The sequence below is a fragment of the Corvus brachyrhynchos genome, unplaced genomic scaffold (genome assembly GCF_000691975.1).
Source record: "Corvus brachyrhynchos isolate BGI_N302 unplaced genomic scaffold, ASM69197v1 scaffold60, whole genome shotgun sequence".
Classification (NCBI taxonomy): domain Eukaryota; kingdom Metazoa; phylum Chordata; class Aves; order Passeriformes; family Corvidae; genus Corvus; species Corvus brachyrhynchos.
In genome coordinates, this window is record NW_008236767.1 from 1,897,378 (window position 1) to 1,912,026 (window position 14,649).

The 14,649-nt window shown below is 39.3% G+C and overlaps 1 protein-coding gene across 20 annotated transcripts in view; it reads left to right on the plus strand.

Moving 5' to 3' along the window:
• DTNA (dystrobrevin alpha) overlaps window positions 1-14,649 on the plus strand; it is a 193,059-nt gene that overhangs the window by 148,628 nt on the left and 29,782 nt on the right. For 9 of the 20 annotated variants that reach the window (XM_017727416.1, XM_017727423.1, XM_017727422.1 and 6 more), the window contains 3 exons: window positions 1,099-1,188; window positions 6,723-6,800; window positions 14,138-14,225. In XM_017727416.1, the coding sequence (XP_017582905.1) occupies window positions 1,099-1,188; window positions 6,723-6,800; window positions 14,138-14,225 (256 nt within the window). Of the gene's footprint in view, window positions 1-1,098; window positions 1,189-6,722; window positions 6,801-7,429; window positions 7,523-14,137; window positions 14,226-14,649 lie in introns of all 20 variants that reach the window. The other 11 variants (XM_017727432.1, XM_017727430.1, XM_017727427.1 and 8 more) reach the window with 4 other exon arrangements.

Here is a 14,649-nt window from a genome sequence, read left to right on the forward strand (position 1 = left end):
GTCAGTGCTTCAGCGTTCCCAAATGACTAAACACAATCTCTGGGTATGCACAGCTACATATTTTAATACCAAAACTGAAACCAAACCTGCAGTGTACACTGCAAAGTCAGAGTAAAGATGGTTTACTACTTCTTTGATTTATGCATTTTGTTACCACGAGCTGTAAAACTGTAAATTCTCAGTGTTGAGTGTGACTCTAGAGTAATCTCAAGTGGGTGTGACTGAGATGCTCTTCAAAAGCCAGTCCCAAAGCAGCCCGCAAGGTCAGATTTGCTGCCTAAACAGAGAGACTGCAAATGCAGATTCATTTCTGTTGTTGGAATATATGGGGGTTTATGTGCAAGGCAGGGTAATGTATTTGTAGCCTCTCCAGGAGAGGTCATGAAGAGCAGCACTCTTTAGGAGTGTTGCTCATGCTTCTGTTTATTCCCAAGAGGTCCCTGTGGTCGAACAACAGAAGTGTACTTTGCTCCTTAGGCCAGGGACCTGCAGTAACACTCACAGCACTGTCACCTGTGCTGCTTGTCTTTGTTTGCATGTAGAACATACCTGATTATTTTACTTTTGTCTTCTTTAGTAACTGACTGTCTTTAACTATCAGAGTTAAACATACATGCTTCCTCAGCTGTTAGAATTCCTTTTTTTTCCTAGGAAACATTCCTTGATGAGAATCCCCTGAGGGCAGGTGATAGTACCACCCCCCTCAAGCATAGGTACCCATACTTCCTTATAAGTGGATAGTGTGACATCGCTGTACAGTTTAAAGCTTCCATGGTGCAGCAGTCGTTCTGGCTCTTTTAGAGTTAACTGTACCCTGATATGTAAGGTAATTACGTTGATTGTATCTTAGAAGTTTTGTAACTTTTGTTTCATTGATGTAGCAGGATTTTAGGAGTTTGACAGCTTATTCTCAGTATTTTTATTTTCACCTTTTACAAATTTAATTTGCATCTTTTTATTGGAAAGAAAAAGCGCCCTACAAACAGCCAAGTCAGTATTCTTTGTAAATAAATGGGATTTATTGTTACGAACCCTCTCTGAACACTCTGTGTATTCTCTTTGAGGTATTAACAAGCTTCCATTGTTTGAATCACTCAGGTTACTTGGGGGTATAAATGCAGCCAGTCCTGTGGCTGATGAGCATTCTCTTATAAAGCAGTATGTAAATCAGCTTCACAACAATTCACGGTCAGTATGAGAGCACTAACCTACTAATTGCAGTAGTTCTGTAGCTCATGCACTAAATCATTAGCAATTCTGCTAAACTACTCAAAATATTCTTTAAGGAAGGCTCTTATGGGCTAGAGAGTTTCTGTGGCTCTAATTAGTCTTTTGAATAGACTTCCTGCTGGCTGTGGGCTTTGCCAACTTCTCTTGCTTCTGCGCAGCACAAGTCTTTCATTTTACCCCTTCACGTAGGATTAATATTCATGTGTCTAATGGAAGTTGGAAACATTGCTTTTGAAAACTGGGAAAACTACACCTTTATGGTTCCATCATCGGTGTATGAGTTGCCTGTTGTGTTCTTGACCAAGGAATGAAAGAGGCTTGCACAAAAGCCTGGAAATGACTCCAGGTCTCACAGCCAGCCTCCTCTGCCACAGCTCTCACTGTGGGTGGTTGCTGTTCTGCCGTTAGTGCTGCTTGCCAATAACCCTCCCCAGACCCCTCAGCTTTGCTTTTCAAAATGACCACAGGAAAGGCAGATCTAAGTCCTACTGAAGCTAATGAAAACTTCCCATTTACGTAGTGAGCACTGGATTTGGACCCATGCCTCTCGTTGCTGCACCCTTTTTCCAGCATTCCCTCACATCTCAGTGACCTAAAGGAAGATCCATTTTCATTCTGCAAAAAAGAAATACGCAATTGCATAAGAACAGTTTCCCCATCTTTTTTTTATGTGGAGTGTAATATCCTTTCCTTTTTTTTTTTTTTTGTTTTCGTATTAATCCATGAGCATTCACTATAATTCAATAAGAATTATAGATATCAAGGTACTTTTCTGCTAAATGCCAAGATATCCAATCTGGGTTAGATTAATAACAGTATCTTCATTCATTCTTTTAAGTTTTACTGTTACTATTGCTCTGGGAAAATCAGGCCTTATTAGTGGAAGCTCATCCCCTTGTACATCAGAGAAACAGACTTTGATGGCTCTGTTTGCAATTGTGCTGATTTTATATTAAATATTCCATTCTTCATAATAAGAAAAGTACAAACTCCGAGTAAAATTTCTAGCTGGTTGTAATCAACACTAAAAGCTCTGCTGGCTGTGTTTTCACTGAAGATAACTTACGGTTGCTTTAATTTGTGTTGCAGTCTAGTCCAGAGGTTTCAGATAGCTTTAAGTGAAGTTTTTATGTAATTTGAATGTTTATTCAAAGGAGAATTGGCAGAGAATGTCATTCATAGCATTCCCATGGTATTTATTTCAGCTACTTGTGTTCACAGAAGAACATAGCCATTCTAACCGGTTTCTCCCTGTAGCAGCAAATGCTAAATTCAGCACACCAGCTCATTCTGCTGCTGGAACTGGATAGCATCTCCTAAGTTCAGCACACTACCATCTTTATTTCTGGATTCATGGGTGAAAGCTGGAAATTAACTGGGAAGATAGACAATCTTGTTAGAGGAAAGATCTTTGATAATTGGTTAATACAGTGACAAATTGCACAGAACAGCTGAAAGGAGATGGAACTTTGTATACTATTTACACTTTAATTGCATCTGAAGCACAGATTTTGGGTGGGTACACAATTACTCCAAAGCTCAAAGGAAGTTGGGTTCAGGCTTTCCCAACGATGCTTTTTAGTTTCTTCAAACTGCTTTAGAATCAAAGTCCACTTAAAATTTCTGTGCTTGTTTGCTTAGTTTGAGCCAGCAAGTCTATAAGAGAGCTTTAATGAGGAGGCTGGCTTAGCAATTACAAGCACCTTTCTTCTAAATGTATACAGTGTGGAAATTGGTATCAACAATATGCTGTGTACGGCTCAAGAACAGCTTTAAAGCACTCGTGTTAGAAAAGAAAAAACAAAAAAGGTCTGTGATCTTCTCCCAAATACCAAATGATGGTCATTTGCTGTGTTGACAGCTAACGTGATTAAAACCACAAGGCCTGTAATTCTTTTGCTGTAGCTAATATTCAGAGGGTTTTTTCTCATTTGTTTTTGCAATTTCCGATGGCCTAGAGGGCAGCAGAACAAGGGAATATTAGTGCAGAGTAGGTAATGCCCTTGCAAACCAAATGACTTGGATATGTTACATCAAAACAAGCAAACTGAGCATTATAGAAACTTTTGTCCAGTCAAGAGAAATAACTCTATACCCTGAATTAATGTTTTCTTCTTTATTTGGATACTTCTGTTCCCCAGCTGCAGTCTGTCATGCTGATTTAAAGTATATAGCTGCCATAGTAATGGGTACAATCTCCTCTCTTTCTTAATAAATGTTTTCTTTAAGCTATTGAATTATTGACCTTAGGTAGGATAAGATGAAACAGAATATTTTTTCTCGCATTTTCCTCAGTGCCCCCTGTCCACAGCTAATGCATTTAGTTCTTCTAAAGGAGTAATAAATTGGAATAAATGGTGTGATGCAGCACATTCTGGTGTACTTGAAATGACTTGGCAATTGTGTGATAGATAGAAGGAATGCACTAGGATATCAGATACCCATAGCCAAGGAGGAATTGAGTCTTATTTAATGCTGAGTCAGAATGGCTGGTGCCTTTTTTGAACTCCACATGAAGTTAAAGGAATTGGATATTCTACCTGGGCATAACAAGAGATTAGGCCAAATTTCTAGACAACAGCTAACTTGGAGCAAAACATACTGGTTGCTGCTGTTCTCCATGTTTCTGTCTCAAAGGAGCGTGGTAGACTTCAACTGCATGTTGTCTTTGCATGTTGTTTTCAGAACAAGATGAGAGTCCTTATTTAATCAGCAGTATTCTACCTGGCTAAAGGAAAGGTTTATGTGTTTAATTGTTTAGTAGCCAGGTAGACACTAATGAGGGCATAACATTTACAGCAGTATTGTTAGGTCTACATCTTTATAGACACCTGCTCATGGTTGGAAGGTTTGTTTCTAAATTTGGATGGGAAAGCATTATTTGGCATCTTACAAGATGTTCCATTTTAGCAGGAATATATCTTTAAAATGTCTGTTCCATTTGGAAACTCACTGTGGCCAAAATGATCTCTGAAGTTTTAACTGTATTTTGGGGAATATGTGGAGGATGTAGGAAGATAGGGAAGAACAAGAAGGACAGATATCAGCTCTTCCAAATGAAGAAGGGTTGAAGGCGGAATCAGAGACAAAGGTGAAAGGGATTATACAGGAGACAGCCTAACCTTGATGTCCAAAGATACTGAAATTATAAAAGAGTCAGTAAGGTTCTGGAGGATAGTAAAAAAGAAATAACCACCATAGATTTGTCAAGAACAAATTATATCAACTGATTTATTTTATATTAACTAATTTATTTCATTGACAGGTAACTGGTCCAGCGGGTAAAAAAAGAAGCAACAGATACAATACAAGTTGATCTTAGAAGGACTTTAGACATAGTCCCAGATGACACAGAAGTACCCAAAGCAAATAAGGACATAGGGAAATTGGTAAAAGAGCAACATTGAAAATGAATAATGACATTTTCAGAAGTTTGCTGTCTCTTTAGGAGAAGGACATCTGCTGGGATTCTTGAAAGCTATCCTAAATCAGACACTATGCACTATTTCTTGTAGTGACTTAATGGAAGCAATAGAGTGAATATATCTAATTTGCAGGTGGTACAAAGGTTGAAATGGTTATGGAAAGAAATGCTTGGAGAGCAGTTTCTAAATAAAAAAAAATTAGCTCAGTAGCAATGGTAGAAATTGATGTCCAAATGATCTGAAATCAATTACAGGAAATTCAGTATTTGTAAGTGAAAAGTGCTGTAGCAAGGAAGCAAATAGTCAAATAAAAGATGGGAGCATAATTGGATGGATAGAAATATTTTAACAGAGGACCTAGGAGTTGCAGTGAACCACAAACTAATTGAAGTTAGCAATACGATTGTTAGATTGCATTTGACACTGGAACATCATCTGGAAAGCCATTAAAACTCATTCCCCAGAGGAGGAGACATCTGCCTGAGGTTTGCATCCAGTTTAGGGCAACAGCACAGGGGTAGATATGCTAACCAGCATATCTGGAGTCCAGAGGGAAAGTCCAGAAAAACCGAGAAAACATAACTTGTGAGAAGAGGTTGGAAGATTAAAGTTTGCTGAATCAACTAAAAAGGAAAGGGACCTGGATAGACATGGTAGCAGTTGCTCAGTGAGTAATCTTTGCTTGCCTGTCTCTCCACACTAACTGTGTGGCTTCTGGAACACAGGAGAGGTGAACTTGTGGTTGATGGAGGGGGCATCACACCTCACTGTTAGAAAGCAAGGCACAAAACCTGCCCTGGGGTCTCTGGTCTCCCACTGTGGCAACATATTTATCTGTACTTTTAGAACTGAAAGGCACATTTTTGGCTGAAATAGCACTCCCTGTACCCCTTGAATGCATTTTCCTTCTGTAACTGGGAAGAAAACGTGTGGAAAACGCATCCTTCTAGATGGCACGGAGCACATTTATCTGTATGGATATTGCCCCAGTGGAAGTGCAGTACACATAAGTAGCATGCAGATGGACAGAGAAATGTGAAACAAGCAGCTTTTCTTCCTGTGCAGTACAGCATTTCATTCAGCTATCTTACAAATAAGAGCTTGAGCTCTTAGGACAACCTTTGGTCCCATCCTCTTGAGAGCCCTGCTGCCAACCTTGCCCCCCTCCCAAAAGGAGGGGAATTACATACATCTCATCTCACTGAATTCCTTCTTTGTCCTAATATTAAAGGTTTTGAAGATTTATCACACACCACATTTGTGCAACATCATCTGCCTGCACACACACAAACAGACCCATACAGCCCTGGATGCACAGGTGCACACATGCTCACACACCCAGAGGTGCCAAACCAAAAAAAAGGTGACTAATTTTTAAAAAGAAGAAAGTAAAATATAATTTTGCTTTGCTTTGTTGTTTCTTAAACCGAAAAATGCTGCAGCATGAAAAACAACATTTTCAATGTTTCCCATTTTTAGCCAGCAGTAGCTTGTTAACATGGATATTTAAGTGTTGGGAAAGATGCAGCTACTGCAATCCATTAAATACTGTAATTAGGGAAAAAAGTGTGTTTGGTGAACTATATATTATTTTAAATCAACAGAAGAACAGTACTTCTGAAAATTAAACTGCTGTATCCCATCACTGCATCTAAAAAAATGCCTTTCCATAGATAATTGAAACCATCTTACAGTTAATGTGGGGAAAAGCAATTTAGCTGTTATGGTGAAACTTCCCCAGCTTGAAAGCAGCATTTGAGATCGTGTTTATCTCGGACTCCATCTGGAAAATACACAAGCCTTCATCTCTCCGTTTGTGACAGAAACACATTTTGTTTGTCATTTCTGTAGTGGAGGCTTTAATAGTTTGCTTTTTGGAGAACAGGAGGGAAAACTCGTAATTTTTGATTTTGCATTTCCTGAAGTTTTCTAGAATTTCTTTAAAGCTTCTATTGTTATTTTTATTCAGTCCAGGACACTCGAACAAGCTTCTCCAAACTCTGTTCTATAATGAATTTCAGACATCACTGTTTACCCTCTTCTTAGTTTTCCTGTCTTATTAACTAGCTCTCCTTCCAAGAATACTGAAGTAGAGCAGAGCAAACAGCTGGCTAGGGCTGCTCCAGCTTTCTTGAAAGGCAAAGGGTAAGTTAAAGAGAGAGTATGTTCTTAACTTGCACTAATACAGCTAAACCAAAACCTTTTCCTCTATTCCTCCCACTTTTAATGTATTCTATATACATCTTTCCTGAGAAAATTGTGATAATCAATTAACCCCGTGAGCTAAGTTGGACGTGTTTAAATATATTTATGTGCACCTGGATACATAAAGTCTTGATCAGACCCTTCCAAGCAAATCCAGCTTGTGAATTCAGTGTGTCAGTCATGTATGTTACATACCTATATTCATGTTTGTATGCAATATATCGTATAGTAAAACAAATAATGCTGACCTCACAATTTGCTGTATTTTGTAATAAATGGTACTGTATAGCTCCAGAGCTTCAGTCCCTGGCCTGATCTGGAATCTCACTGATTTCTGAGGCTGGCTCTGTCATCAAGTGGGATGCTACCATCCTAAATCACTAAATACTAAACATGTAAATTAAAATAATAACAGAGTAATTTCCGCACGTGGTGTGTTGTTTTGATGTTTTTTCTAAGAAGGCTGAAGTATTAATTCCTAGATTCCCATTTCACAGTCTCACTTGCTCCTGCTCTCTGTTTATCTCTGTGTCTGTGTGCATCACACCCTCTCCCCGCCCCCGTTTCAGGTTACAGTACAGCCTCGATGTTGCAGACAGGCTGGCTGATGAACATGTGCTCATCGGGGTGTATGTCAACATGCTACAGAGCAACCCCGCACGGTTAGTGCAGGTTTGGCGCCTTTGGGGGACCCAGGAAAGGGACCTTGCTCAGCCAGATTCTCTCACTGTTTCCTCCTGGCCACGAGCTGGAGCAGCTCTTCATGAGCACAAGCCTGAAGTGAATGTGTATGAATATGGGGTATGTCCTCCCAAAGCTGGTGGATTGTGGCATTTATTGCTATTCTCTCTACCGAGGTCAGCAGGTTACTGCTAAGTATTGCAAATAATTGCTTAGTTGAGAATGGCTGTGCGAATTGTTTGGGATACTGAGCTCTAGGCAGTGCAGGACTTTGTTGTGGTGCAGAAATCTTCACACAACAATGCTTAAACAAGCCCATGTTTTCAAGGTATTAGTTTTTGAGATCATATATATATGTAGCTTCACCTTCCTTGAAAGTTAGAAATTGTAATAGTACATAAATAATGATAATAATTTTCTTATTAACCTAGTGAGAGAAATTGGTGTTCATTTTTACATGTCAGGCATTGCTTTTAAATCTGCCTGATTTCTGCGTTGTTTGAATCTTGTATACATATTTTCCCTTCTCTCATTTTGACTCAGGGGTTTTAAATGTGTGTCTTGAACATAATCTGTTGTTTCTGCTGGAGTGATTATAGAGCTTTGTCTCCTAAACCCATCAGCTGTCTTGGCACTTGAGATGCTGGCATTGCAGCCTGCCACGCCGGGGAAGGGAAACCCTGCCTCACCTCTCCAAGTGCAACAGAATTCCATAGACTTTGCAGCCCTGTACCAGCAAGATGGTGAGCAGTGTGGTATATGGCCCTAGAAAAGGTGATGCTGAGCAGAAAACTGCACAGTGTTTCTACCAAAACTATACTCAAGAGGTTTATTTTGCTCATAAGAAACCCTTCCATTTCCTGTGCTGCCACTGCAGAATATTTGCTGCATTAGAAGAAAGTCTCCATTTTCTCCAGTATGGAGGCAACAAGCAACTTCATTTAGGAGAATGAATGCAATGGTTCTCTGCAGTCTTAAAAAATTCACTTCTGCAAGTAGCTCCTATTTGTTCCAGTAATTTGTCATGCCCAGTGGGTAAGAAAGTCTGCCTCCATTGTCCTGGATCTGCTTCTCTACTCTGTAGCCCACTGGAATGTGCCCAGTGGTGGGGGCTGAAAAGGCAAAGTAGGTTTAAGTGAGGAAAATGAAAGCCATTTATCTTAAACAAAAACATTTTCAAGGGGAATTTAATTCCTGAAGAAGCACTTCCAGAAATCAGGCTTATTGAGGAAAACTGACACTGCGGCTGTGAAAGCAAGCTACTGGGGGCGTGTGTGTGACCAGTCATTGCCCACCCATGACTGAGGACAGGAATATGCTACCATTTGGTCTGGTTTGACAAGGAGAGGGAAATGTGGCCCTGGCTACCATGAGTGACTGACTTGATATGGTTGTTGTTCAGGAGGTGAGTGAAGAGTGGGCATGGTTAGGGTAATTCTTGGTGCTAGGCTGGTTTTCCAGGCAAGGCATTTTGGATGCCATGTACAGGATTCATTTAGCTTCAGTGAGGGCTACCAGTTCCTCACGAGACCTCTTTGTGGGTGCCTCACCTCATCTTTGCTGTTTTCATCCTCCATTCTTTATATTCCAACCTGTTCCCTCAAGGCTTTGAGCCAACCTCACCAAGTCATAGCACATTTGTTTCCAAATATGCATATACACATCATATGCCATGATAGCCAACATTTATTTGGTTTTGAGGAATGAATTGGGGAGTGACTGATAATGGCCTTAATTGTTTAAATAACTGATGCAAAGCATAGTACATAACATCTGATTACTGACATTAAATCACTGCAGTCACAGCATCCTGAAAGAGAAGCAATCTCAGTTATTTGTATAATTAGATTTTGACAGAAACATAACCTAGAGGGACAGCAGTCTTAGTCAAGCATCAGGCCATACTGCATTGCCTTTTTCTGTGTTGTTGGACTGAGACTGCTAGTAGAGAAATAGAATGTTTTTATTTTGACAAAGACAAGAACAAAGTCTTGTGTGAAGCCACTTTCCAGAAGAGTAGGTGAGACCTCTGCAGGAAGCTCAGCTGCTGCATCTCAAAGTCTGGCGTGGTATCTTCAGGCAAAGCTGTACTTCTCCTGCCCGTCCCCCGAAGTGGCTGGATGCAGGTTCCTCAAAACCCACACACTTGTGTCAGGATGGTGCTGAGTTCAAGTTATTTCACTCTGCATCTTAAGAAGATTTGGTAACCTGAGTAAAGCATGTAGTTAACCAAAATGAGGTAGCTTCTGATTTGGGAGAGGTTGCAGCTGGCCAGCTCTGCTGTTCAATCTGCCTGCAAAATACTACCTGTACTACCCAGACATCAGATAATTCAAGTGCTTCTGGCAACCAAAGGTGAAAAGAGGAATGATTGTAGCAGGAGCTTTATCTGCAAGAAAAACCTACAGAGATACTTCTTGAATATAATACATAAAATTATCTGAAGAGCTGTATAGTGACATTTCAAAACAAAACAAGGTTTGGGTTTTTTCAGATATTAAGGCAGGCTAATTTACAGCTAATCAGCAGTCCAATATAACCCAGTATACCCTTTTTTTCCTGTTTTAAGTGCAGCTAGTATTTATATTTTGGGCTTTGTGGTGTATTTTTAATTCATTTAATTAATTTTCACTGCTTATCTTTATTTTTCATCTGCAATTATTTGATACTGCAAGTAGAAGTTTTCCTTTCCTTCTACCAGAGGCTAATAAGCTATTTGAGGATTTTTTAGAAGCCAGTACTCCAGAGCAATTTAATAAACAAGAGGAAGAATTAATTCATTATTTATAGTAACTGTATGGGTAGAAAAAATAGCCCTTAGCCAGATGTTTTGAATAGTTTAATTGCAAAGTCTTTTTTAGTATTTAAAACCAATATTTGATACTTACTTTAGTTTACCTTTAGTGTCTGATTCTAAAAAAGAACTTTTAACTGCAAATAGTTTTCATTTTTGTAAGTTAGAGACTTTGCCTAGCTTTGAATATTAATTCCATATATATCAGTCTTTTTCTTTACAAGTACAGAAAAAAGAAAAGATAAAAGTAAGAGGTTATTTTGGTTCCATAGAAAGCTGTTTTCTGGGGGTTTTATGTTATACTGCATAGTACTGTGTGAGTTCTATTTCTATATAAAAGTGCCATGCTATTCTGTGGCATTTTTAAAAACATTTATTAAGGGGGTGTGCACAACTCTAGCTAGGAAGGCTGGTCTAATCTTACTTTGAAAGAGGAAAACCATTCAGAGACCAATTGCTACAGAGGAAATGTGTAGACATTTGGCTCCATTGAACAGAATTAGTTTTTGTAATTATTCCCACATAGCTGAGTATTACAACATTTTGGTGGTAAAATCTTGGTGTTCTAAAGGAAATGGCAAATTAACAGTAGCAGAGGACTCAGATGATTTGTCTCAGTTTAAAGTGTCTTAAAACCAGGCCAACTTTGAAAGTGTAACAGTTAAAGAGGCCTCAGAATACATTTGGTGTGTTGCTGGTAGGATTTGTGTGGGGGTTTTTTTACAGCCCTGGGGCTTAGAAACCAACCTTTTAATTTTTATTTTTTAGACCAAATTATTTATTAAGCAAGGCTTTGTGGGATAAGAGCACATCATGAAGACCACACTGATACCTCTATTGCAAAAATTTCACAAGAGACTCATCTAACCAGTGGTGACATAGTTGTAAGACCAGCAGGGAGCATCCACATCAGCTATTGTGGCATGCCTGCTGCAGAACAGGCTGGTCTGACACATCAGAAGCCTGAGAAGTAGCAAAGATCCTCCAGAGTCACTCCTTCGCTCATAGGTTCTCATGTTTTTCATCCTTTGCCTGCAGCTTTGAGATCACTTTTTTATGGACCTACCTTAGACCACAGAAGTCCTATTGTACAGGTGATAATACTGGATATTCACTCTCCAGCTGAATGGTGATAGATGCCAGACCAATTACTGCTAATAATTGTAAGGTCTTTAAAGAAATGATCACTAATGGAGAAGCAGTGTGTTTTAGAGAAGAAGGAACAACAGTAGGACATTTGTATGCAAAATGTCCAGTTTCTCTCAAAAGGATGCCTGAATCTTTCCCCTGAGGTCCCAAATTGTGCATGTGTATTCATAACATTTTAAACCCTTTGTATACAATTGTCTTACTGTATCACTGTGTGGTTGTCTGTGAAGTTGGTGAAGTAGAACAGAAGGGAATTACAGTAAATCTGAGAACTCTGAGACATGAAATTCTTGGCAGTGGAGGCTAATGCTGCCATGCATACTTCTGTGCTTAATGGTCACATAGAATAGGTATATTCCAGAAGTAAATTTATCCCAGACATTGAAATTTAATTTTTAGAGCTTTGGGGTTAGTGATTTGTGGCATTCATAGACCAAATTTGACTCATTGCTACATCTACTTTATGACATCCATCCACACATAAATATATATCACAGATATTAAATACAAGTAAGACTCAAAAAGCTGCAGGGGCTTGGTTCATTCAGTAAAGCAGTTTTCTTAAGTGTTAGCTTACATCTCAGAACTGTGGTGCAGATTGTATTATGCCAACAAGTGGAACTATAATCCATTTTTTCAAGATGGATAATATGGCTGCACATTGCCATAAAAAGGAGAGTTGATGCTGAATGCTTGCTGTTTTCACAACCATCTGTTAGGATGCAATGTTTTAGTCATTATGGTAAAATTAAAAATTAATTAAACTGTCATAAAAGTAGCCCTTATTACCCAGTTTACATAATTTTATGTGTCTGAAAGAGTTGCTCACCCCTTTCTTTATCTGGATGACATATTAGACAGTAAGCATAAGTATGTAAGATGCAGAGCTGTATAAATTTAGAAAATTGCCTTTAGCTTTGGTCTGTTCAGAAGGTATATCAGTTATCCCACCATAATCTCAGTAAGTATAAAATTAAGCCTGTATTTGTAACAAAATGAACATAACCAAAACCAGAAATGTTCATCTACCCCCAGAAGTCTCACATGCAGTCTGCAGCACAATTTTTGTTTACATAGAACCTCTCTGTGTCTTACTTTTCAGAGCTTTACTATGTTTCTAAACTGTGTTTGTGGTCTCACAGGTTATTATCAGAATGAGAAAAAGATGATGTTTGTCTCTTTTCTCTTGCATCAGTAAGCTGTAGCAAATCCACATGACACCCAGCTTTAGTTTAATGATCACTGAATATGAACCTCTGCTCATCCTCCAAACGTAACGTTTAAATCCTGGTGGATTTAATCAAGCCAACCAAAACATGTGCACTGTAGTTCCCTGAGGGACACGGAGCTCACTGAGAAGTTTTAGAGAAATATTCCTTTTAAATATATCAGTTCTTCAAAAAGCAGAGCTTTTGGCACAAGTGCCATTTTCCTCTGGAAGGCTTTTCAAGTTCAAGGTACAGTTTCCAAGAAAAAAATCAGAATATAAATCCCATGCCCAGAGTCTTTTGAAATGTGAAGCTCATTTGCCAGCAACCAGTTGCATGCCCAGAAGAGCCCGTGGGCAGGGAGATTTGTGCCTGTTTCCCTTTAGCCAAAAACCATCATACAGTTGCCAAGGGATAAGAAAAGAGGCCAGACTTACCTGTGTCTGGGATAGTCCACCGGCTGCCTTGTATTCTACGCGGCAAAGCATTCCTCTCTTAGGGACTTCATTGTTTCCTCTCCTGTATATACTAAAAGTAATGCAGTATAGGATGCTAAGGCCCAGGCTTATCCAGGGTCAACTAAGTCCTTTTCAGGTTTCTGGTTTTGTCAGTTTATTAGTTTTGATGGCTCTCTGCAAACTTCTAAATGTTTAGAAATAGTGAAGGTTCTCACTATAGTACCTTTTTCCTGCTCATCTGGCTAAATAATAGCTTCTATTTAAAATAAGGACAGCTCTAAAAGGATTAACCTGAAATATTTGCATTTTATATTCTTAAGGGGAGAAAATAAGGTGAAATATTTTAAAGGAATTCAGCATATTTTCTGTTTAGTTTTTACACTTGTGGATCACAGTCATGTGACTCTTTGAAATCTTGCTCCCAAATACCAAGAATAAAAGAGAAAGTCTGATTATAAGTTCCTAGATCAGTGGTTCCAAACAGTGATCCATGAGACCTTGGTAAGTGCCCTGCAAAACTGTCCTAAATATTGTTTTCTGTTACAAGTCTGACAAAGCTTCTAAAGTTTTTCTCAACAAACACTGAGGTTCCTGCTAATCTGCTGTCCAAAAAGTTATCACTCTTCCAGGTGAGATGACAAAGCTGAGATATAAAATAAATGCTGACTGGTGGTCCTAACCACCTCCCAACCCTTTTTGGGCAGAGCAGTCTGCACGTTGCATCCTGTACAACCTTTACTATGGATTGCAAACTGCTGCTGTTTCCCCCTAAGGGGAAGGTGCTGCCTGGGCCCTTAGAGCTGATCTTTCTAGGGAAATTGCCCTCCCCCTTCTCCCCTTTGCTCGGTTAACATCAGCTGTTCCTAGTTTGGTGGTGGTTTGCTCCTTTGTTCTGTACTGTGGGGGTGTGAGGTGGTGGTGGGACTGAGGCAATGGGGTTTTGCCATGTATAATCCTGTCTTGCTGTTTCCCCCTCCCCCTGAGCAGCGTCCTCGACAGTGCAAGTCGCCTGGATGAAGAACACAAGCTGATCGCCAGGTATGCAGCAAGGCTGGCAGCAGAAACTTCTTCATCAGTAAGTGTTTTAATTAAAGGAAGGTACTTTCCTTCTGTCATGTTCCAGGGGCTTGGCAAGATCAGGGAAATTACATCTGACAGTGTAATGATTAATGGATTATTTTTCCCTATCCTTTTCATCAGAGGCTGTTATGCTTTAATAATAACACTTTTATGCAGTCCGTTTAATCCAAAGAATCCACATACTAATGCATATAATCGATATACTAATGCAGTGGTATTTAAATAATTGCATCAAAGGGAATCTGACATCTTGAACTCAGGAAGGACTATAAAATATTGTCTGGACTAGCTTTGGTTAAAGGTTAATGATTTACTGCATTGGAAAAATGGGATGGTGAATCCATTTTACTCTCTAGCTGAAATATCACAGCAACTGGGGCCCTAAGTACTAAGGATATTAAAGAATTTTTTTCAGCAGG